We start from the raw sequence: 24,141 nt of genomic DNA, 5'->3' as shown, positions 1-24,141 counted from the left end.
TCCGGGATCTGGCCACTCAAGGACATTCCAAGATTTGTCCCGAAGCCACTCCTGCGTTGTCTTGGCTGTGTGCTTAGGGTCGTTGTCCTGTTGGAAGGTGAACCTTCACCCCAGTCTGAGGTTCTGAGCGCCCTGGAGCAAGTTTTCATCAAGGATCTCTCTTTACTTTTCTCTGTTCATCTTTGCCTCGATCCTGACTAGTCTCCCAGTCCCTGCCGCTGAAAACATCCCCAAAGCATGATGCTTCCACCACCATGCTTCACCGTAGGGATGGTGCCAGGTTTCCTCCAGACGTGACGCTTGGCATTCAGACCAAAGAGTTCAATCTTGGTTTCATCAGACCAGAGAATCTTGTTTCTTATGGTCTGAGAGTCTTTAGGTGTCTTTTGGCAAAATCCAAGTGGGCTGTCATGTGCCTTTTACTGAGGAGAGGCTTCCGTCTCCGGCCACTCTACCATAAAGGCCTGATTGGTGGAGTGCTGCAGAGATGGTTTTCCTTCTGGAAGGTTCTCCCATCTCCACAGAGGAACTCTAGAGCTCTTTCAGAGTGACCATCCGATTCTTGGTCACCTCCCTGACCAAGGCCCTTCTCCCCCGATTGCTCAGTTTGGCCGGGCGGCCAGCTCTAGGAAGAGTCTTGGTGGTTCCAAACTTCTTCCATTCCCAAACTTCTTCCATTTAAGAATGATGGTGGCCACTGTGTTCTTGGGGACCTTCAATGCTGCAGAATTTTTTTGGCACCCTTCCCCAGATCTGTGCCGCGACACAATCCTGTCTCGGAGCTCTACGGACAATTCTTTCGATCTCATGGCTTGGTTTTTGCTCGGACATGCACTGTCAACTGTGGGATCTTATATAGACAGGTGTGTGCCTTTCCAAATCATGTCCAATCAATTGAATTTACCACAGGTGGACTCCAATCAAGTTTTAGAAAAAACTCAAGGATGATCCATGGAAACAGGATGCACCTGAGCTCAATTTCTAGTCTCATAGCAAAGGGTCTGAATACTTATGTAAATATGATATTTCTGTTTTTTATTTTTAATACATTTGCAAAAAAATCTAAAAACCTGTTTTCGCTTTGTCATTATGGGGTATTGTGTGTAGATTGGGGAGGAAATTGTTTTATTTAATCCATTTTAGAATAAGGCTGTAATGTAACAAAATGTGAAAAAAGTCAAGGGGTCTGAATACTTTCCGAAGTTACTGTATGTACAACCATAGTTTTATACAGGTAACGAGCTGAGATTAGGAGCTCACGCTTAAAGGGAGTGCTCTTAATCTCAGCTTGTTACCTGTATAAAAGACACCTGTCCACAGAAGCAATCAATCAATCAGATTCCAAACTCTCCACCATGGCCAAGACCAAAGAGCTCTCCAGGGATGTCAGGGACAAGATTGTAGACCTACACAAGGCTGGAATTGGCTAAAAGACCATCGCCAAGCAGCTTGGTGAGAAGGTGACAACAGTTGGTGCGATTATTCGCAAATGGAAGAAACACAAAATAACTGTCAATCACCCTCGGCCTGGGGCTCCATGCAAGATCTCACCTTGTGGAGTTGCAATGATCATGAGAACGGTGAGGAATCAGCCCAGAACTACACGGGAGGATCTTGTCAATGATCTCAAGGCAGCTGGGACCATAGTCACCAAGAAAACAATAGGTAACACACTACGCCGTGAAGGACTGAAATCCTGCAGCGCCCACAAGGTACACCTGCTCAAGAAAGCACACATACAGGGCCGTCTGAAGTTTGCCAATGAACATATGAATGATTCAGAGGAGGACTGGGTGAAAGTGTTGTGGTCAGATGAGACCAAAATCGAGCTCTTTGGCATCAACTCAACTCGCCGTGTTTGGAGGAGGAGGAATGCTGCCTATGACTCCAAGAACACCATCCCCACCGTCAAACATGGAGGTGGAAACATTATGCTTTGGGGGTGTTTTTCTGCTAAGAGGACAGGACAACTTCACTGCATCAAAGGGACGATGGACGGGGCCATGTACCGTCAAATCTTGGGTGAGAACCTCCTTCCCTCAGCCAGGGCATTGAAAATGGGTCGTGGATGGGTATTCCAGCATGACAATGACCCAAAACACACGGCCAAGGCAACAAAGGAGTGGCTCAAGAAGAAGCACATTAAGGTCCTGGAGTGGCCTAGCCAGTCTCCAGACCTTAATCCCATAGAAAATCTGTGGAGGGAGCTGAAGGTTCGAGTTGCCAAACGTCAGCCTCGAAACCTTAATGACTTGGAGAAGATCTGCAAAGAAGAGTGGGACAAAATCCCTCCTGAGATGTGTGCAAACCTGGTGGCCAACTACAAGAAATGTCTGACCTCTGTGATTGCTAACAAGGGTTTTGCCACCAAGTACTAAGTCATGTTTTGCAGAGGGGTCAAATACTTAATTCCCTCATTAAAATGCAAATCAATTTATAACATTTTTGACATGTGTTTTTCTGGATTTTTTTGTTGTTATTCTGTCTCTCACTGTTCAAATAAACCTACCATTAAAATTATAGACTGATCATGTCTTTGTGAGTGGGCAAACTTACAAAATCAGCAGGGGATCAAATACTTTTTTCCCTCACTGTATGTGCATAGGGCAGCAGCCTCTAAGGTGCATGGTAGAGTAACCGGGTGGTAGCCGTCTAGTGACAGTGACTAAAGTTCAGGGCAGGGTACTGGGCGTAGGCCAGATAGTGGTGACTATTTAACAGTGATGACCTTGAGATAGAAGCTGTTTTTCAGTATCTCGGTCTCAGCTTTGATGCACCTGTACTGACCTTGACTAGAATACAGTATATGCATATGAAATGGGTAAAACGGTATGTAAACATTATTAAAGTGACCAGTGTTCCATTATTAAAGTGACCAGTGTTCCATTATTAAAGTGACCAGTGTTCCATTATTAAAGTGACCAGTGTTCCATTATTAAAGTGACCAGTGTTCCATTATTAAAGTGACCAGTGTTCCATTATTAAAGTGACCAGTGTTCCATTATTAAAGTGACCAGTGTTCCATTATTAAAGTGACCAGTGTTCCATTATTAAAGTGACCAGTGGTCCGTTATTAAAGTGACCAGTGTTCCATTATTAAAGTGACCAGTGTTCCATTATTAAAGTGACCAGTGTTCCATTATGGTGCATCTTTTGGTGCATCTGTAGAAGTTTGTGAGGGGCCAAGCCAAATTTCTTCAGCCTCCTGAGGTTGAAGAGGCGCTGTTGCACCCTTTCACCACATTGTCTGTGTGGGTAGACCATTTCAGATTGTCAGTGATGTGTACGCCGTGGAACTTGAAGCTTTTCACCTTCTCCAATGCGGCCCTGTCGATGTGGATGGGGGCGTGCTCCTTCTAATGTCTCAATTTACATTTTAGTCATTTAGCATCAAACATTGTTATATCCAGAGCAATTACAATCAACCTCTGGGCAACCTCCAGGCCCCAGTTATACATTAGACCATAACTAGAGTCTTGTTTAGAGTCTGTCCTGGTCAGATTACGTGGTGAGGGGAAACTCTGGGCCCTAATCATAGTCTATAACTAGAGTCTGTCCTGGTCAGATTACGTGGTGAGGGGAAACTCTGGGCCCTAATCATAGTCTATAACTAGAGTCTTGTTTAGAGTCTGTCCTGGTCAGATTACGTGGTGAGGGGAAACTCTGGGCCCTAATCATAGTCTATAACTAGAGTCTGTCCTGGTCAGATTACGTGGTGAGGGGAAACTCTGGGCCCTAATCATAGTCTATAACTAGAGTCTTGTTTAGAGTCTGTCCTGGTCAGATTACGTGGTGAGGGGAAACTCTGGGCCCTAATCATAGTCTATAACTAGAGTCTGTCCTGGTCAGATTACGTGGTGAGGGGAAACTCTGGGCCCTAATCATAGTCTATAACTAGAGTCTGTCCTGGTCAGATTACGTGGTGAGGGGAAACTCTGGGCCCTAATCATAGTCTATAACTAAAGCCAGGAGATTTTCCTGGTCATGTTAAGTGGTGAGGGGGGAAACCTGGGCTGGCCTTAAACCAACTCTGACATTCCAGAACCACAGTTCTATCAGACATAACAAGGTAAAAGAGGCTGTTTTGTTTTCGCCACGTGATTAAATATCCCTTCAATTAGTAACTCTGCTCTGAGGTCAAACAGAAGAGTGAAATGAACTATAGCCCACTTGGAAAACTCAGGAAAACGGTCTCACTAAGAGAATTGGCATCTCAAATGGCACCCTTTTCCCTACACAGTGCACTACTTTTGACCAGAGCCCAATAGGCCTTAGTCAAAATTAGTGCACTCTGAAGAGAAAAGGGTGGCAGTTGGGACGGAGCAGAAAAGAAAGAAGTGGCGAGCCAACTCGTTTGCTGTTTTTTCTGCCCAGTGGCTTTGGCTGTGTTGAGATAACCCGGGTTTACATGCACAAGGACCTCTTTCATTTGATTTCCCCTTCCGTGGGAGGGGGGGGAGTAAATGGCTAAGTAAATGGCTTCAACTAGAAAGGCCAAGCCACAGACCTTAACATTACCCCTTACACACCTACTACCTCAATATTGCCTCTACCCACCAACTACCTCATAAAATATTACCCCGTACCCACCTAATACCTCAATATTACCCCGTACCCACCTACTACCTCAATATTACCCCCTACCCACCTAATACCTCAATATTACCCCCTACCCACCTAATACCTCAATATTACCCCCTACCCACCTACTACCCCAATATTACCCTCTACCCACCTACTACCTCATAAAATATTACCCCGTACCCACCTACTACCTCAATATTACCCCGTACCCACCTACTACCTCAATATTACCCCCTACCCACCTAATACCTCAATATTACCCCCTACCCACCTAATACCTCAATATTACCCCCTACCCACCTACTACCCCAATATTACCCCCTACCCACCTACTACCTCAATATTACCCACTACCCACCTACTACCTCAATATTACCCCCTACCCACCTACTACCTCAATATTACCCCCTACCCACCTACTACCCCAATATTACCCCCTACCCACCTACTACCTCAATATTACCCCCTACCCACCTACTACCTCAATATTACCCCCTACCCACCTACTACCTCAATATTACCCCCTACCCACCTACTACCTCAATATTACCCCTCTACCCACCTACTACCCCAATATTACCCCCTACCCACCTAATACCTCAATATTACCTCCTACCCACCTACTACCTCAATATTACCCCCTACCCACCTACTACCTCATACAATACAATATCCCGTGTGTATCAAGAATGGTCCACCACCCAGCCATCTTGACAATGTGGGAAGCATTGGAGTCAACATGCTTTCAACACCTTGTAGAGTCCATGCCCCGACAAATTGAGTATGTTCTTAGGGCAAAAGGTGGGGTGCAACCCAATATTAGGAAGGTGTTCTTAATGTTTTGTACACTCAGTGTAAACTCACCTGTCTCGATGGATCCTGTATAAACTCACCTGTCTCGATGGATCCTGTATAAACTCACCTGCCTCGATGGATCCTGTATAAACTCACCTGTCTCGATGGATCCTGTATAAACTCACCTGTCTCGATGGATCCTGTATAAACTCACCTGTCTCGATGGATCCTGTATAAACTCACCTGCCTCGATGGATCCTGTATAAACTCACCTGCCTCGATGGATCCTGTATAAACTCACCTGCCTCGATGGATCCTGTATAAACTCACCTGTCTCGATGGATCCTGTATAAACTCACCTGCCTCGATGGATCCTGTATAAACTCACCTGTCTCGATGGATCCTGTATAAACTCACCTGCCTCGATGGATCCTGTATAAACTCACCTGCCTCGATGGATCCTGTATAAACTCACCTGCCTCGATGGATCCTGTATAAACTCACCTGTCTCGATGGATCCTATATAAACTCACCTGTCTCGATAGATCCTGTATAAACTCACCTGTCTCGATGGATCCTGTATAAACTCACCTGCCTCGATGGATCCTGTATAAACTCACCTGCCTCGATGGATCCTGTATAAACTCACCTGTCTCGATGGATCCTGTATAAACTCACCTGCCTCGATGGATCCTGTATAAACTCACCTGTCTCGATGGATCCTGTATAAACTCACCTGCCTCGATGGATCCTGTATAAACTCACCTGTCTCGATGGATCCTGTATAAACTCACCTGCCTCGATGGATCCTGTATAAACTCACCTGCCTCGATGGATCCTGTATAAACTCACCTGCCTCGATGGATCCTGTATAAACTCACCTGTCTCGATGGATCCTGTATAAACTCACCTGTCTCGATGGATCCTGTATAACTCACCTGCCTCGATGGATCCTGTATAAACTCACCTGTCTCGATGGATCCTGTATAAACTCACCTGTCTCGATGGATCCTGTATAAACTCACCTGCCTCGATGGATCCTGTATAAACTCACCTGCCTCGATGGATTCTGTATAAACTCACCTGTCTCGATGGATCCTATATAAACTCACCTGTCTCGGTGGATCCTGTATAAACTCACCTGTCTCGATGGATCCTGTATAAACTCACCTGTCTCGATGGATCCTGTATAAACTCACCTGTCTCGATGGATCCTGTATAAACTCACCTGTCTCGATGGATCCTGTATAAACTCACCTGTCTCGATGGATCCTGTATAAACTCACCTGCCTCGATGGATCCTGTATAAACTCACCTGCCTCGATGGATCCTGTATAAACTCACCTGCCTCGATGGATCCTGTATAAACTCACCTGTCTCGATGGATCCTGTATAAACTCACCTGCCTCGATGGATCCTGTATAAACTCACCTGTCTCGATGGATCCTGTATAAACTCACCTGCCTCGATGGATCCTGTATAAACTCACCTGTCTCGATGGATCCTGTATAAACTCACCTGCCTCGATGGATCCTGTATAAACTCACCTGTCTCGATGGATCCTGTATAAACTCACCTGTCTCGATGGATCCTGTATAAACTCACCTGCCTCGATGGATCCTGTATAAACTCACCTGCCTCGATAGATCCTGTATAAACTCACCTGTCTCGATGGATCCTGTATAAACTCACCTGTCTCGATGGATCCTATGAAGCCGATGATAAAGCCGGCGGTGTGGTAGAGGGGCAGGTTGAGGTAGATGACATCACCAGGCGTGACACCGGTGGAGTCCAGCACGGCCAGGGCAGCCAGAAGACGGTTCTGATTAACCACCGCTGCTTTAGGCAGACCTACAGGAGCAGTAGAAAGAGGAGAGAGATGATTACAGCAGGAGAGAGAGAGGGCTGTTCATATAGAGGTCCCCTGTAGCTCAGTTGGTAGAGCATGGCCCTTGCAACGCCAGGGTTGTGGGTTCGTTTCCCACGGGGGGCAGGTATGAAAATGTATGCACTCACTAACTGTAAGTCGCTCTGGATAAGAGCGTCTGCTAAATGACTAAAATCTCAAATGTAAATGTAATATACAAGAGCACTGGCAGGAGAGAGAGGGCTGTTCATATACAGGAGCACTGGCAGGAGAGAGAGGGCTGTTCATAGACAGGAGCACTGGCAGGAGAGAGAGGGCTGTTCATATACAGGAGCACTGGCAGGAGAGAGAGGGCTGTTCATATACAGGAGCACTGGCAGGAGAGAGAGGGCTGTTCATATACAGGAGCACTGGCAGGAGAGAGAGGGCTGTTCATATACAGGAGCACTGGCAGGAGAGAGAGGGCTGTTCATATACAGCAGCACTGGCAGGAGAGAGAGGGCTGTTCATATACAGGAGCACTGGCAGGAGAGAGAGGGCTGTTCATAGACAGGAGCACTGGCAGGAGAGAGAGAGCTGTTCATATACAGGAGCATGAGCACTGGCAGGAGAGAGAGGGCTGTTCATATACAGCAGCATGAGCACTGGCAGGAGAGAGAGGGCTGTTCATATACAGGAGCACTGGCAGGAGAGAGAGGGCTGTTCATATACAGGAGCACTGGCAGGAGAGAGAGGGCTGTTCATAGACAGGAGCACTGGCAGGAGAGAGAGGGCTGTTCATATACAGCAGCACTGGCAGGAGAGAGAGGGCTGTTCATAGACAGGAGCACTGGCAGGAGAGAGAGGGCTGTTCATATACAGGAGCACTGGCAGGAGAGAGAGGGCTGTTCATATACAGGAGCATGGGCACTGGCAGGAGAGAGAGGGCTGTTCATATACAGGAGCACTGGCAGGAGAGAGAGGGCTGTTCATATACAGGAGCACTGGCAGGAGAGAGAGGGCTGTTCATATACAGGAGCACTGGCAGGAGAGAGAGGGCTGTTCATAGACAGGAGCACTGGCAGGAGAGAGAGGGCTGTTCATATACAGGAGCACTGGCAGGAGAGAGAGGGCTGTTCATATACAGGAGCACTGGCAGGAGAGAGAGGGCTGTTCATATACAGCAGCACTGGCAGGAGAGAGAGGGCTGTTCATATACAGGAGCACTGGCAGGAGAGAGAGGGCTGTTCATATACAGGAGCACTGGCAGGAGAGAGATGGCTGTTCATATACAGTGGCTGCTTCAGGCAGAAGAGAGAGGGAAGGAAGCAGCAGGGGACAGAGGAGAGAAAGAAGGAGAAAGGAAACAGAGAGGAGGAAGCAGAGAAGCAGTGCTCTAGAAGGTGATGTCTGACTAGTAGACCATACCTGTGTAGCACCCTCTCCCTTCCCCTCTGTCCTCCCCCTCACCTGTACCCCCTCCCTCTCCCTTCCCCTCCCCCTCCCCTATACCACCTCCCTCTCCCTTCCCCTCTGTCCTCCCCCTCCCCTGTACCCCCTCCCCTGTACCCCCTCCCTCTCCCTTCCCCTCTCTCCTCCCCCTCCCCTGTACCCCCTCCCTCTCCCTTCCCCTCTGTCCTCCCCCTCCCCTGTACCCCCTCCCTCTCCCTTCCCCTCTGTCCTCCCCCTCACCTGTACCCCCTCCCTTCCCCTCTGTCCTCCCCCTCCCCTGTACCCCCTCCCTCTCCCTTCCCCTCTGTCCTCCCCCTCACCTGTACCCCCTCCCTCTCCCTTCCCCTCTGTCCTCCCCCTCACCTGTACCTCTGTCCTCCCCCTCACCTGTACCCCCTCCCTCTCCCTTCCCCTCTGTCCTCCCTCTCCCTTCCCCTCTGTCCTCCCCCTCACCTGTACCCCCTCCCTTCCCCTCTGTCCTCCCCCTCCCCTGTACCCCCTCCCTCTCCCTTCCCCTCTGTCCTCCCCCTCCCCTGTACCCCCTCCCTCTCCCTTCCCCTCTGTCCTCCGCCTCACCTGTGGTCCCAGAGGTGTAGATGTAGACAGCAGGGCTTTTGAAGGTGATGTCCGAGCGGAGGGACTGAGGGAGAGGTGTGTCCGATGCTTCCTCCACCAGGTCAGAGAAGCCCTCCACGCCAGGTGTGTCACACTGTTTAGTCATCAGGTACACACACACACCCTGCTCCCTCAGGGATGGAAGCACCTCCTCCACTGCTTCCTGCAGCTCTGAGAGAAGAACTCAATATTCAATACTTGATCAAAACTGGACTCCAGCTGTTCTAGACGGCAGAGAAAAAATGTAACTTTTGCCCCCACAGTCATGAATTATCATTTGATTATCATTATCATTTGAGTTTCAATAGGCTATGGCAGACCTTTGTCTTTTTCGTCCCATCACTCTGGATGTGCATGTCTCTGATCAACTCATAACACCTGTGATTTTCACCTATTGTCATAATGTAGTAATCTCAACCAGACACTTCCGCCTATGAGGAATTAGCCTCGGGATGAGTTTACTTTGATAGTGATATCCGCCTGCTGAAGGGCCAACGGGTAGGCCTTGGGGTATTGGTCACTTACCCGCGGCTGCTATCAGCAGCTTGGCGCTGCAACAGTTGAAGCAGTGCAGCAGAGATCTAGATCTGATGTTATGGTTGAGAAGCGCTACGGGACATCCCAGTTTGGCCAGGGCCAGCCAGGTGAAGATGAAGGCAGGTTCGTTTCCCATAAAAAGAGCCACGGTATCCCCCGGTCGCAGCTCCGAGTGCCTCTGTAAAGCGTTGGCTATTTTGTTGCTTCTTCTGTCCGTGTCCTGATACGAATAGGTTTTATTTTCAAACACGATGAACGGTCTGTCCGCATGAGCGGCGGACTGCTCCAAAAAACGGTCCAAAACCAAAAATAACGGTTTCCTTCTCCTCCGTAAAACAAACTTCAGCAAAATCCGAACCAAGTCCGCGAGGTAGAAGGCATCTTTCCAGAAGTAAGGAAAGAAAGTTTTAAGAACTAGCGGTGTGACGGCCAGACTGGCGAAAAGGATAGAAACCAAGTACATTGTTGAGCACAACGTCGAGCTCCTATGCTTCTGGGTGAATTGTAGATTCGTTTATTCTCTGTGGATAAAAAAAAATAGGATAACCATCGGATCAACACAAAAGTGTAGCGCGCCGCAAACAGTTATTACCGTCGCAGGCGAATTTCTTTTCAAATGTGGAATGCCTCAAATCGACTAAACATGTTCGTTTTTTCAAGTGTGGGCGGGACATTGAGTATTTAATAGTGCAGGAGACCCAGGTTTATCATTCTTTCTTCTGAAATCCTCTTACAGGACATAAACACACACAGAGAGCCGCCTCTAGCGTTTTGGGGGCCCTAAGCGAGATTTGGGCCCCCACCTCGCAGGCATAACAATTTAGTGGCCCCACTCATGGCTGCAAAGAGAACATTTTGTCCTGCAATTCTACACATTTTGCCATGGGGTGCAGAGAAAATGTTGTCCTGCAATTCTACACATTTTGCCATGGGGTGCAGAGAAAATGTTGTCCTGCAATTTTACACATTTTGCCAAGGGGTGCAGAGAAAATGTTGTCCTGCATTCTACACATTTTGCCATGGGGTGCAGAGAAAATGTTGCAGTTTTAAAGGACATTTCAAATGATTCTACTCAATTTGCCATGAGATGGAGAGAAGAATTTGCAGTTTTAAAGGTAATTCCCTGCAGTTCTACACATTTTGTCATGGCTTACACTACCAGTCAAAGTTTTGGACACACCTACTCATTGTAGTAACGATGGCCGGGCACGCAAGGCACGTGCCCAGGGGCCCTGACCTCCAGTGGGCCCCCGTTTATTTTCACTCAGACATCATTTGATCATGACATACACTACCAGTCAAAAGTTTGGACACACCTACTCATTCAAGGGTTTTTCTTTATTTTTACTATTTTCTACATTGTAGAATAATAGTGAAGATGTCAAAACTATGAAATAACACATATGGAATCATGTAGTAACCTAAAAAGTGTTAAACAAATCAACATATATTTTATATTTGAGATTCTTCAAATAGCCACCCTTTGCCTTGATGACAGCTTTGCACACCCTTGGCATTCTCTCAACCAGCTTCATGAGGTAGTCACCTGGAATGCATTTCAATTAACAGGTGTGCCTTCTTAAAAGTTAATTTGTGGAATTTCTTTCCTTCTTAATGCGTTTGAGCCAATCAGTTGTGTTGTGACAAGGTAGGGGGGGTATACAGAAGATAGCCCTATTTGGTAAAATACCAAGTCCATATTATGGCAAGAACAGCTCAAATAAGCAAAAAGAAACAACATTCCATAATTACTTGAAGACTTGAAGACATGAAGGTCAGTCAATACTGAACATTTCAAGAACTTTGAAAGTTTCTTCAAGTGCAGTTGGAAAAACCATCAAGCACTATGATGAAACTGGCTCTCATGAAGACTGCCAAAGGAATGGAAGACCCAGAGTTACCTCTGCTGCAGAGGATAAGTTCATTAGAGTTACCAGCCTCAGAAATTGCAGCCCAAATAAATGCTTCACAGAGTTCAAGTAACAGACACATCTCAACATCAACTGTTCAGAGGGAACTGTGTGAATCAGGCCTTCATGGTCGAATTTCTGCAAAAAAAAACACTACTAAAGGACACCAATAAGAAGACGAGACATGCTTGGGCCAAGAAACACGAGCAATGGACATTAGATTGGTGGAAATGTGTCTGGAGTCCAAATTGGAGATTTGTGGTTCAAACCGCCGTGTCTTTGTGAGACGCAGTGTGGGTGAATGGATTATCTCCGCATGTGTAGTTCCCACCGTAAAGCATGGAGGAGGAGATGTTATGGTCTGGGGGTGTTTTGCTGGTGACACTGTCTGTGATTTATTTAGAATTCAAGGCACACTTAACCAGCATGGCTACCACAGCATTCTACAGCGATACGCCATACCATCTGGTTTGGGCTTAGTGGGACTATCATTTGTTTTTCAACTGGACAATGACCCAACACACCTCCAGGCTGTGGAAGGGCTATTTTACAAAGAAGGAGAGTGATGGAGTGCTGCATCAGATGACCTGGCATCCACAATCCCCCGACCTCAACCCAATTGAGATGGTTTGGGATGAGTCGGACGGCAGAGTGAAGGAAAAGCAGCCAACAAGTGCTCAGCATATGTGGGAACTCCTTCAAGACTGTTGGAAAAGCATTCCAGGTGAAGCTGGTTGAGAGAATGCCAAGAGTCTGCGAAGCTGTCATCAAGGCAAAGGGTGGCTATTTGAAGAATCTCAAATATAAAATATATTTTGATTTGTTTAACACTTTTTTGGTTACTACGTGATTCCATATGTGTTATTTCATAGTTTTGATGTCTTCATTATTATTCTACAATGTAAAAATAAAGAAAAAAACCCTGGAATGAGTAGGTGTGTCCAAACTTTAGACTGGTAGTGTATGTCATGATCATATGATGTCTGAGTGAAAATAAACGGGGGCCCACTGGAGGTTTAGGGCCCCTGGGCACGTGCCTTGCGTGCCCGGTCAATAATTTGGCCATCGTTACTACAAGGTTTAGATAACTGGCTAGAGGTTTAGATAACTGGCAATCTATAAAATGTTAGCTGACATGGGCTAATTGATTGACAGTCAGTAACTGACATAACAAGAGGATAACTGCTGATGCACAACCACATTTCAAAATAGCACTTTGTGCATTCTACTATGCTATCGCTCAACAGTAAATTGAGACCCTGACTGACCTTGACATCAGCACGTTGTCTGCGTATGGGCAGAGGCGGCTCTGCCTGTGATAGAAGGAAAGTTAACAGATGGCTCCCGGCTGACAGGAAGCGTTATGTCACTTAGAAGCCTACCTGCTGATCCCTGATCAGATTGACACCACAACAGGACAGTACAGAATGTAGGCTACAGTCACTGAGTCGTGTTGTGGGGTTGAAAGGGCTTATTTACTAGACTGAGACCTTACCTTATATACAGTACACCATGTTCATGTTTATTCTAATGACCCAGGTGCCACACATAGGGCTGAACGATTAATTGCATTCGCGATAATATCGCGATTTGACTGAACGCGATTTTCTAATCGCAACGTGCGCGATTTGAGGTGGTCACGTGACGCGACTTTTCATGCTGTCCAGCGCAATGGCCTCTTGCTCGACGGAACAGTCAGAAACTGACACAGCTGATACTTTAATATCGAAGAGGAACAGCACGTCGGTGGTGTGGAACTATTTTGGTTTTAAAAAAGAAGATGCTGAGCAGCGTCAGGTGTTGTGCAGAGCATGCCGTGCTCCGATTGCTACTTCACGGGGTAACACTACAAACCTGTTTCAGCACTTAAAAAAATACCACAAATCAATGCATGACAGTTGTATGACCAAAATGCCGAGCATCAGTGCGCGAGACAAGCCAAATACCTCAAGACAGGGATCACTGACAGAAATGTTCGAAAGTGTCACTCCGTATGAACGTAATTCAAAACGGCACGGAGAAATCACTCGGACAATAACCGAGTTCATAGCCAAAGATATGATGCCTCTCAGCACGGTGACCAAGCCTGGGTTCATGGCATTAATACATACGCTTGATAAACGTTACAGTATACCCTCCCGCACATACTTCAGTCAGACTGCCATACCGGAGCTGTACAAAAAGTGCAAAGAGAAAGTCGCCGCGGAACTTAAAACGGTGGAGTTTTTTGCTAGCACTACTGATATGTGGTCAAGCCGCACAGCTGAGCCGTACCAGAGTCTTACAGTCCATTTTATTGATGAAGATTTCAACCTCCGAGCTCGCTGCCTACAAACTACCTACTTCCCAGACGATCACACAGGGGAAAATATTGCAGCCGGCCTGAGAGAAGGGCTTGTCAGCTGGGATCTCCACGAGGAGAATCACGTCTGTAGTCACTCGTAGTGAACTTTAGTCTGTGTGGTGTGTTATTGTTGTGTACTTGAGATAAGTGAGGCTCATCTATTTTATATTATAATATTCAAATCGTTTATAAAAAATAGTTTGTCTAAATTAAAAGTGCATTTCTCATTTTTTATTTATAACTTTATTTACTTTGATTTTACAAAATATTTTCAAAGCAAATTCCTTGTTTCAGTTGTGTGAAATGTTACTGACTTGGGAGCAGTAAGATACATACAATTTAAAATTATTTTTTTCTTAAGACTGTACCTTTTGCACACAGTGTTTACAAAGTTCATGCCTTTGTTTAAATTATTTAAATGCACAGTGGCAAAGCCACAGATGTTTCTGTAATGAGCAGTTCAATAAAAATGTCATTTATTTCAAGTCATACATGTTTGAATTTAATTCTAACAAATAGACCCAGCCTATGGGAAAGAACATTTCACACTAAATGTATATACTATTGTGTTGGTCATATTTAAATCATTCATTATGTTTTGTAGGGGAAAAAGGATAAATAAATTAAATCGCATATTAAATCGCAATCGCAATATTGGGGGCAAAAAATCGCAATTCGATTATTTTCCAAAATCGTTCAGCCTTAGCCACACACACACACAAACACAAACACACACACACACACACACACAAACACACACACACACACACACGCACACAAACACATACACACACGCACACGCACACAAACACACACACGCAAACACATACACACACACACACGCACACGCACACAAACACACACACACACATACACACACACACACACACACATACACACACATACACAAACACACACACACACACACACACAGCATAGCAGGCTGCAGGGAGGGAGCAGAGTTAGCCTACTATCAGACTACTCAATGTTTCAGACTACTCAATGTTTCAGACTACTCAATGTTTCAGACTACTCAGATTATCAGGATCTAGGATAGCCTAGTGATTGAGCTAATGCACTCAGAGCGGGATTTCCAAATGGGCCCCAACCTTTCTTTGGGTGGGGCCCCAGATAGCATACGATAGCAAAATGGGTAGAATTGCAGGAAATTAGCTTTCAATCTGCACAATTTTCTCTCAGCCTCATGGTCAATATGTGTAGAATAGCAGGAAATAAGCTTTAGAACTGCAATATTTTCTCTTAGCCTCATGTCAGGATGTGTATAATAGCATTATAAAACTGAAAATGTTTCTCTCTGCACCGTGGCAAAATGTGTTAAAATGCAGGAAGTTCACTATCAAATTTTTTTTTGCACCCCGGGGCCGCAAATGCAGTAGTCCGGCCCTACATGCACAGGTTTGATGCCTATAAATCAAATCTTGCACTTTGACAAGGAAGTGACCAATACATTCAACGTGGTTGACCAATCTTTGTTATCATAATACATAACTATATAGGATCCTCCTAGAGCCAAGTTTCATCATTTCATAACTTCTCTACTGATATCACACGTGAATCCAGGCCACTGACTCCGTTGGCCTCTATAGCCTCTCTTTCCCTGACTGGAAATGTGCCCGTCTCTGGAAATGTGAGGGTTCAAGCGACTGCTCTGCCCTACACCCTTACGCACAAGGAGCTTGGCGCTAGTAGTGAGCAGTGGCATGGGAATGATGTGCATCTCAGATCAGGTTTTAAAGCACCGTATCATGCCCAGTACAGTATGTACTACGTAGGGTACTTCAAGGATTGATACTGTAGTGGGGGGGGGGTGGGGGGGGGTTGTCTGTTGATTTCGGCTACATCTCAAATGGCACCGTATTCCCTATATAGTGCGCGACTTTCGAACAGAGCCTTTGGGCTCTAGTCAAAGTAGTGCACTATATATGGAATATGGTGCCATTTGGCACGCAATTTGGAAACACTGGACTCGAACCAGCAACCTAGCCCAGGGCAATGAGGACATCCCCATATAAACACGAGTGTAATACATGGCCAAACCTCTTGGCAGAAGCCGTAGTGAGTTTTAAAGAGCAGGGATGTTATACTTTATAGACTCTTGGAAGATTAGCAACCTTTGAAGGCTAAAAGACATCCAAACAAACAAACGAATAAAGTCCCTCGGTGTGTATGCTCTCTGATGGGAGCAGTAGTAATTTACAATACATGGATGTCAGACTGTCAGTGATAATGTATATGATAGAGAGAGAGAGAGAGAGCTGGGGACTATTTCTGTAGCTTTTTTAGGTTTTGTTTATTCACACCAAAGAAAACAAGTGAAAGACAAAACAGTACAGATAAAAATAAACTGGTCAAAACGGTGTGCAGGTGAGGTTGGAAACCCAAAAGGGCTGATATGGAAACCACACCTCCAAAACCAATATACAAATACAAGTATAAATACAGTTTGTTCAATCAGTTAGACAGAGCATACTCATTAAACATGAACATGCTTCAGTATACAAGAAAAAAACATGTTTGATTATGTGTATGTGTGTGAGTGTGAGAGCTACATGGAGGGTACTACTGACCCCTGACCCCTAGTCTACTACTGGGTAGTTTGGTTCATCAGGCTGACCCCTGACCCCTAGTCTACTACTGGGTAGTTTGGTTCATCAGGCTGACCCCTGACCCCTAGTCTACTACTGGGTAGTTTAGTTCATCAGGCTGACCCCTGACCCCTAGTCTACTACTGGGTAGTTTAGTTCATCGACTGACCCCTGACCCCTAGTCTACTACTGGGTAGTTTGGTTCATCTGACTGACCCCTGACCCCTAGTCTACTACTGGGTAGTTTGGTTCATCAGGCTGACCCCTGACCCCTAGTCTACTACTGGGTAGTCTGGTTCATCAGGCTGACCCCTAGTCTACCACTGGGTAGTTTAGTTCATCAGGCTGACCTCTGACCCCTAGTCCACTACTGGGTAATCTGGTTCATCAGGCTGACCCCTGACCCCTAGTCTACTACTGGGTAGTTTAGTTCATCAGGCTGACCCCTGACCCCTAGTCTACTACTGGGTAGTTTGGTTCATCAGGCTGACTCCTAGTCTACTACTGGGTAGTTTAGTTCATCAGGCTAACCCCTGACCCCTAGTCTACTACTGGGTAGTTTAGTTCATCAGTTTGACCCCTGACCCCTAGTCTACTACTGGGTAGTTTGGTTCATCAGGCTTACCCCTGACCCCTAGTCTACTACTGGGTAGTTTGGTTCATCCGGCTGACCCCTGACCCCTAGTCTATTACTGGGTAGTTTGGTTCATCAGGCTGACCCCTAGTCTACTACTGGGTAGGTTGGTTCATCCGGCTGACCCCTGACCCCTAGTCTACTACTGGGTAGTTTAGTTCATCAGGCTGACCCCTGACCCCTAGTCTACTACTGGGTAGTTTGGTTCATCAGGCTGACCCCTGACCCCTAGTCTACTACTGGGTAGTTTGGTTCATCAGGCTGACCCCTGACCCCTAGTCTACTACTGGGTAGTTTGGTTCATCAGGCTGAACCCTGACCCCTAGTCTACTACTGGGTAGTTTAGTTCATCAGGCTGACCCCTGACCCCTAGTCTACTACTGGGTAGTTTAGTTCATCGACTGACCCCTGACCCCTAGTCTACTACTGGGTAGTCTGGTTCATCAGGCTGACCCCTGACCACTAGTCTACTACTGGGTAGTTTGGTTCATCAGGCTGACCCCTGACCCCTAGTCTACTACTGGGTAGTTTGGTTCATCAGGCTGACCTCTGACCCCTAGTCTACTACTGGGTAGTTTGGATCATCAGGCTGACCCCTAGTCTACTACTGGGTAGTTTAGTTCATCAGGCTGACCCCTAGTCTACAACTGGGTAGTTTAGTTCATCAGGCTGACCCCTGACCCCTAGTCTACTACTGGGTAGTTTAGTTCATCAGGCTGACTCCTGACCCCTAGTCTACTACTGGGTAGTCTGGTTCATCAGGTTGACCCCTGACCCCTAGTCTACTACTGGGTAGTTTGGTTCATCAGGCTGACCCCTGACCACTAGTCTACTACTGGGTAGTTTGGTTCATCAGGTTGACCCCTGACCCCTAGTCTACTACTGGGTAGTTTGGTTCATCAGGCTGACCCCTGACCACTAGTCTACTACTGGGTAGTTTGGTTCATCAGGCTGACCCCTGACCACTAGTCTACTACTGGGTAGTTTGGTTCATCAGGCTGACCCCTGACCCCTAGTCTACTACTGGGTAGTTTGGTTCATCAGGCTGACCCCTGACCCCTAGTCTATTACTGGGTAGTTTGGTTCATCAGGCTGACCCCTAGTCTACTACTGGGTAGTTTGGTTCATCCGGCTGACCCCTGACCCCTAGTCTACCACTGGGTAGTTTGGTTCATCAGGTTGACCCCTGACCCCTAGTCTACTACTGGGTAGTTTAGTTCATCAGGTTGACCCCTGACCCCTAGTCTACTACTGGGTAGTTTAGTTAATCAGTTTGACCCCTGACCCCTGGTCTACTACTGGGTAGTTTGGTTCATCAGGCTGACCCCTGACCCCTAGTCTACTACTGGGTAGTTTGGTTCATCAGGCTGACCTCTGACCCCTAGTCTACTACTGGGTAGTTTGGTTCATCAGGCTGACCCCTAGTCTACTACTGGGTAGTTTAGTTCATCAGACTGACCCCTGACCCCTAGTCTACTACTGGGTAGTTTGGTTCATCAGGCTGACCCCTAGTCTACTACTGGGTAGTTTGGTTCATCCGGCTGACCCCTGACCCCTAGTCTACTACTGGGTAGTTTGGTTCATCAGGCTGACCCCTAGTCTACTACTGGGTAGTTTGGTTCATCCGGCTGACCCCTGACCCCTAGTCTACTACTGGTAGTTTGGTTCATCAGGCTGACCCCTGACCCCTAGTCTACTACTGGTAGTTTGGTTCATCAGGCTGACCCCTGACCCCTAGTCTACTACTGGGTAGTTTAGTTCATCAGGCTGACCCCTAGTCTACAACTGGGTAGTTTAGTTCATCAGGCTGACCCTTGACTCCTAGTCTACTACTGGGTAGTTTAGTTCATCAGGCTGACCCCTGACCCCTAGTCTACTACTGGGTAGTTTGGTTCATCAGGCTGACCCCTGACCCCTAGTCTATTACTGGGTAGTTTGGTTCATCAGGCTGACCCCTAGTCTACTACTGGGTAGGTTGGTTCATCCGGCTGACCCCTGACCCCTAGTCTACTACTGGGTAGTTTGGTTCATCAGGTTGACCCCTGACCCCTACTCTACTACTGGGTAGTTTGGTTCATCAGGCTGACCCCTAGTCTACTACTGGGTAGTTTGGTTCATCAGGCTGACCCCTGACCCCTAGTCTACTACTGGGTAGTTTGGTTCATCAGGCTTACCCCAGACCCCTAGTCTACTACTGGGTAGTTTGGTTCATCAGGCTGACCCCTGACCCCTAGTCTACTACTGGGTAGTTTAGTTCATCAGGCTGACCCCTGACCCCTAGTCTACTACTGGGTAGTTTAGTTCATCGACTGACCCCTGACCCCTAGTCTACTACTGGGTAGTCTGGTTCATCAGGCTGACCCCTGACCACTAGTCTACTACTGGGTAGTTTGGTTCATCAGGCTGACCTCTGACCCCTAGTCTACTACTGGGTAGTTTGGATCATCAGGCTGACCCCTAGTCTACTACTGGGTAGTTTAGTTAATCAGACTGACCCCTGACCCCTAGTCTACTACTGGGTAGTTTGGTTCATCAGGCTGACTCCTGACCCCTAGTCTACTACTGGGTAGTTTGGTTCATCAGGCTGACCCCTGACCCCTAGTCTACTACTGGGTAGTTTAGTTCATCAGGCTGACCCCTGACCCCTAGTCTACTACTGGGTAGTCTGGTTCATCAGGCTGACCCCTGACCACTAGTCTACTACTGGGTAGTTTGGTTCATCAGGCTGACCCCTGACCCCTAGTCTACTACTGGGTAGTTTGGTTCATCAGGCTGACCCCTGACCCCTAGTCTATTACTGGGTAGTTTGGTTCATCAGGCTGACCCCTAGTCTACTACTGGGTAGTTTGGTTCATCCGGCTGACCCCTGACCCCTAGTCTACTACTGGGTAGTTTGGTTCATCAGGTTGACCCCTGACCCCTAGTCTACTACTGGGTAGTTTAGTTCATCAGGTTGACCCCTGACCCCTAGTCTACTACTGGGTAGTTTTGTTAATCAGTTTGACCCCTGACCCCTGGTCTACTACTGGGTAGTTTGGTTCATCAGGCTGACCCCTGACCCCTAGTCTACTACTGGGTAGTTTGGTTCATCAGGCTGACCTCTGACCCCTAGTCTACTACTGGGTAGTTTGGTTCATCAGGCTGACCCCTAGTCTACTACTGGGTAGTTTAGTTCATCAGACTGACCCCTGACCCCTAGTCTACTACTGGGTAGTTTGGTTCATCAGGCTGACCCCTAGTCTACTACTGGGTAGTTTGGTTCATCAGGCTGACCCCTAGTCTACTACTGGGTAGTTTGGTTCATCCGGCTGACCCCTGACCCCTAGTCTACTACTGGGTAGTTTGGTTCATCAGGCTGACCCCTAGTCTACTACTGGGTAGTTTGGTTCATCCGGCTGACCCCTGACCCCTAGTCTACTACTGGGTAGTTTAGTTCATCAGGTTGACCCCTGACCCCTAGTCTACTACTGGGTAGTTTAGTTAATCAGTTTGACCCCTGACCCCTGGTCTACTACTGGGTAGTTTGGTTCATCAGGCTGACCCCTGACCCCTAGTCTACTACTGGGTAGTTTGGTTCATCCGGCTGACCCCTGACCCCTAGTCTACTACTGGTAGTTTGGTTCATCAGGCTGACCCCTGACCCCTAGTCTACTACTGGTAGTTTGGTTCATCAGGCTGACCCCTGACCCCTAGTCTACTACTGGGTAGTTTAGTTCATCAGGCTGACCCCTAGTCTACAACTGGGTAGTTTAGTTCATCAGGCTGACCCTTGACTCCTAGTCTACTACTGGGTAGTTTAGTTCATCAGGCTGACCCCTGACCCCTAGTCTACTACTGGGTAGTTTGGTTCATCAGGCTGACCCCTGACCCCTAGTCTACAACTGGGTAGTTTAGTTAATCAGGCTGACCTCTGACCCCTAGTCTACAACTGGGTAGTTTAGTTCATCAGGCTGACCCTTGACTCCTAGTCTACTACTGGGTAGTTTAGTTCATCAGGCTGACCCTTGACCCCTAGTCTACTACTGGTAGTTTGGTTCATCAGGCTGACCCCTGACCCCTAGTCTACTACTGGGTAGTTTAGTTCATCAGGCTGACCCCTGACCCCTAGTCTACTACTGGGTAGTTTAGTTCATCGACTGACCCCTGACCCCTAGTCTACTACTGGGTAGTCTGGTTCATCAGGCTGACCCCTGACCCCTAGTCTACTACTGGGTAGTTTAGTTCATCAGGCTGACCCCTGACCACTAGTCTACTACTGGGTAGTTTGGTTCATCAGGCTGACCCCTGACCCCTAGTCTACTACTGGGTAGTTTGGTTCATCAGGCTGACCTCTGACCCCTAGTCTACTACTGGGTAGTTTGGATCATCAGGCTGACCCCTAGTCTACTACTGGGTAGTTTAGTTAATCAGACTGACCCCTGACCCCTAGTCTACTACTGGGTAGTTTGGTTCATCAGGCTGACCCCTGACCCCTAGTCTACTACTGGGTAGTTTGGTTCATCAGGCTGACCCCTGACCCCTAGTCTACTACTGGTAGTTTGGTTCATCAGACTGACCCCTAGTCTACTACTGGGTAGTCTGGTTCATCAGGCTGACCCCTGACCACTAGTCTACTACTGGGTAGTTTGGTTCATCAGGCTGACCCCTGACCCCTAGTCTACTACTGGGTAGTTTGGTTCATCAGGCTGACCCCTGACCCCTAGTCTATTACTGGGTAGTTTGGTTCATCAGGCTGACCCCTAGTCTACTACTGGGTAGTTTGGTTCATCCGGCTGACCCCTGACCCCTAGTCTACTACTGGGTAGTTTGGTTCATCCGGCTGACCCCTGACCCCTAGTCTACTACTGGGTAGTTTAGTTCATCAGGTTGACCCCTGACCCCTAGTCTACTACTGGGTAGTTTAGTTAATCAGTTTGACCCCTGACCCCTGGTCTACTACTGGGTAGTTTGGTTCATCAGGCTGACCCCTGACCCCTAGTCTACTACTGGGTAGTTTGGTTCATCCGGCTGACCCCTGACCCCTAGTCTACTACTGGTAGTTTGGTTCATCAGGCTGACCCCTGACCCCTAGTCTACTACTGGTAGTTTGGTTCATCAGGCTGACCCCTGACCCCTAGTCTACTACTGGGTAGTTTAGTTCATCAGGCTGACCCCTAGTCTACAACTGGGTAGTTTAGTTCATCAGGCTGACCCTTGACTCCTAGTCTACTACTGGGTAGTTTAGTTCATCAGGCTGACCCCTGACCCCTAGTCTACTACTGGGTAGTTTGGTTCATCAGGCTGACCCCTGACCCCTAGTCTACAACTGGGTAGTTTAGTTAATCAGGCTGACCTCTGACCCCTAGTCTACAACTGGGTAGTTTAGTTCATCAGGCTGACCCTTGACTCCTAGTCTACTACTGGGTAGTTTAGTTCATCAGGCTGACCCTTGACCCCTAGTCTACTACTGGTAGTTTGGTTCATCAGGCTGACCCCTGACCCCTAGTCTACTACTGGGTAGTTTAGTTCATCAGGCTGACCCCTGACCCCTAGTCTACTACTGGGTAGTTTAGTTCATCGACTGACCCCTGACCCCTAGTCTACTACTGGGTAGTCTGGTTCATCAGGCTGACCCCTGACCACTAGTCTACTACTGGGTAGTTTGGTTCATCAGGCTGACCCCTGACCACTAGTCTACTACTGGGTAGTTTGGTTCATCAGGCTGACCTCTGACCCCTAGTCTACTACTGGGTAGTTTGGATCATCAGGCTGACCCCTAGTCTACTACTGGGTAGTTTAGTTAATCAGACTGACCCCTGACCCCTAGTCTACTACTGGGTAGTTTGGTTCATCAGGCTGACCCCTGACCCCTAGTCTACTACTGGGTAGTTTGGTTCATCAGGCTGACCCCTGACCCCTAGTCTACTACTGGTAGTTTGGTTCATCAGACTGACCCCTAGTCTACTACTGGGTAGTCTGGTTCATCAGGCTGACCCCTGACCACTAGTCTACTACTGGGTAGTTTGGTTCATCAGGCTGACCCCTGACCCCTAGTCTACTACTGGGTAGTTTGGTTCATCAGGCTGACCCCTGACCCCTAGTCTATTACTGGGTAGTTTGGTTCATCAGGCTGACCCCTAGTCTACTACTGGGTAGTTTGGTTCATCCGGCTGACCCCTGACCCCTAGTCTACTACTGGGTAGTTTGGTTCATCAGGTTGACCCCTGACCCCTAGTCTACTACTGGGTAGTTTAGTTCATCAGGTTGACCCCTGACCCCTAGTCTACTACTGGGTAGTTTAGTTAATCAGTTTGACCCCTGACCCCTGGTCTACTACTGGGTAGTTTGGTTCATCAGGCTGACCCCTGACCCCTAGTCTACTACTGGGTAGTTTGGTTCATCAGGCTGACCTCTGACCCCTAGTCTACTACTTGGTAGTTTGGTTCATCAGGCTGACCCCTAGTCTACTACTGGGTAGTTTAGTTCATCAGACTGACCCCTGACCCCTAGTCTACTACTGGTAGTTTGGTTCATCAGGCTGACCCCTAGTCTACTACTGGGTAGTTTGGTTCATCCGGCTGACCCCTGACCCCTAGTCTACTACTGGGTAGTTTGGTTCATCAGGCTGACCCCTGACCCCTAGTCTACTACTGGGTAGTTTGGTTCATCAGGTTGACCCCTGACCCCTAGTCTACTACTGGGTAGTTTGGTTCATCCGGCTGACCCCTGACCCCTAGTCTACTACTGGGTAGTTTGGTTCATCAGGTTGACCCCTGACCCCTAGTCTACTACTGGGTAGTTTAGTTAATCAGTTTGACCCCTGACCCCTGGTCTACTAC

At 47.5% G+C, this 24,141-nt stretch overlaps 1 protein-coding gene across 1 annotated transcript in view; it reads right to left on the bottom strand.

Moving 5' to 3' along the window:
• LOC311124497 (long-chain fatty acid transport protein 2-like) overlaps positions 1-10,463 on the bottom strand; it is a 36,383-nt gene extending 25,920 nt beyond the window's left edge. Inside the window, exons 1-3 of the mRNA XM_084198635.1 lie at positions 9,818-10,463; positions 9,254-9,463; positions 7,072-7,230 (exon numbers count right to left, since the gene is read on the bottom strand). Coding sequence (XP_084054761.1) covers positions 7,072-7,230; positions 9,254-9,463; positions 9,818-10,292 — 844 coding nt within the window. The 5' untranslated portion in view covers positions 10,293-10,463. The remainder of the gene's footprint in view (positions 1-7,071; positions 7,231-9,253; positions 9,464-9,817) is intronic.
• Positions 10,464-24,141: the final 13,678 nt, after the last annotated feature.

Source organism: Coregonus lavaretus (genome assembly GCF_964263955.1).
Source record: "Coregonus lavaretus genome assembly, contig: HAP1_SCAFFOLD_588, whole genome shotgun sequence".
Taxonomy (NCBI): Eukaryota; Metazoa; Chordata; class Actinopteri; order Salmoniformes; family Salmonidae; genus Coregonus; species Coregonus lavaretus.
The sequence above is the reverse complement of the archived record's forward strand: the minus strand, read 5'-3'. Positions and strand labels throughout refer to the sequence as shown.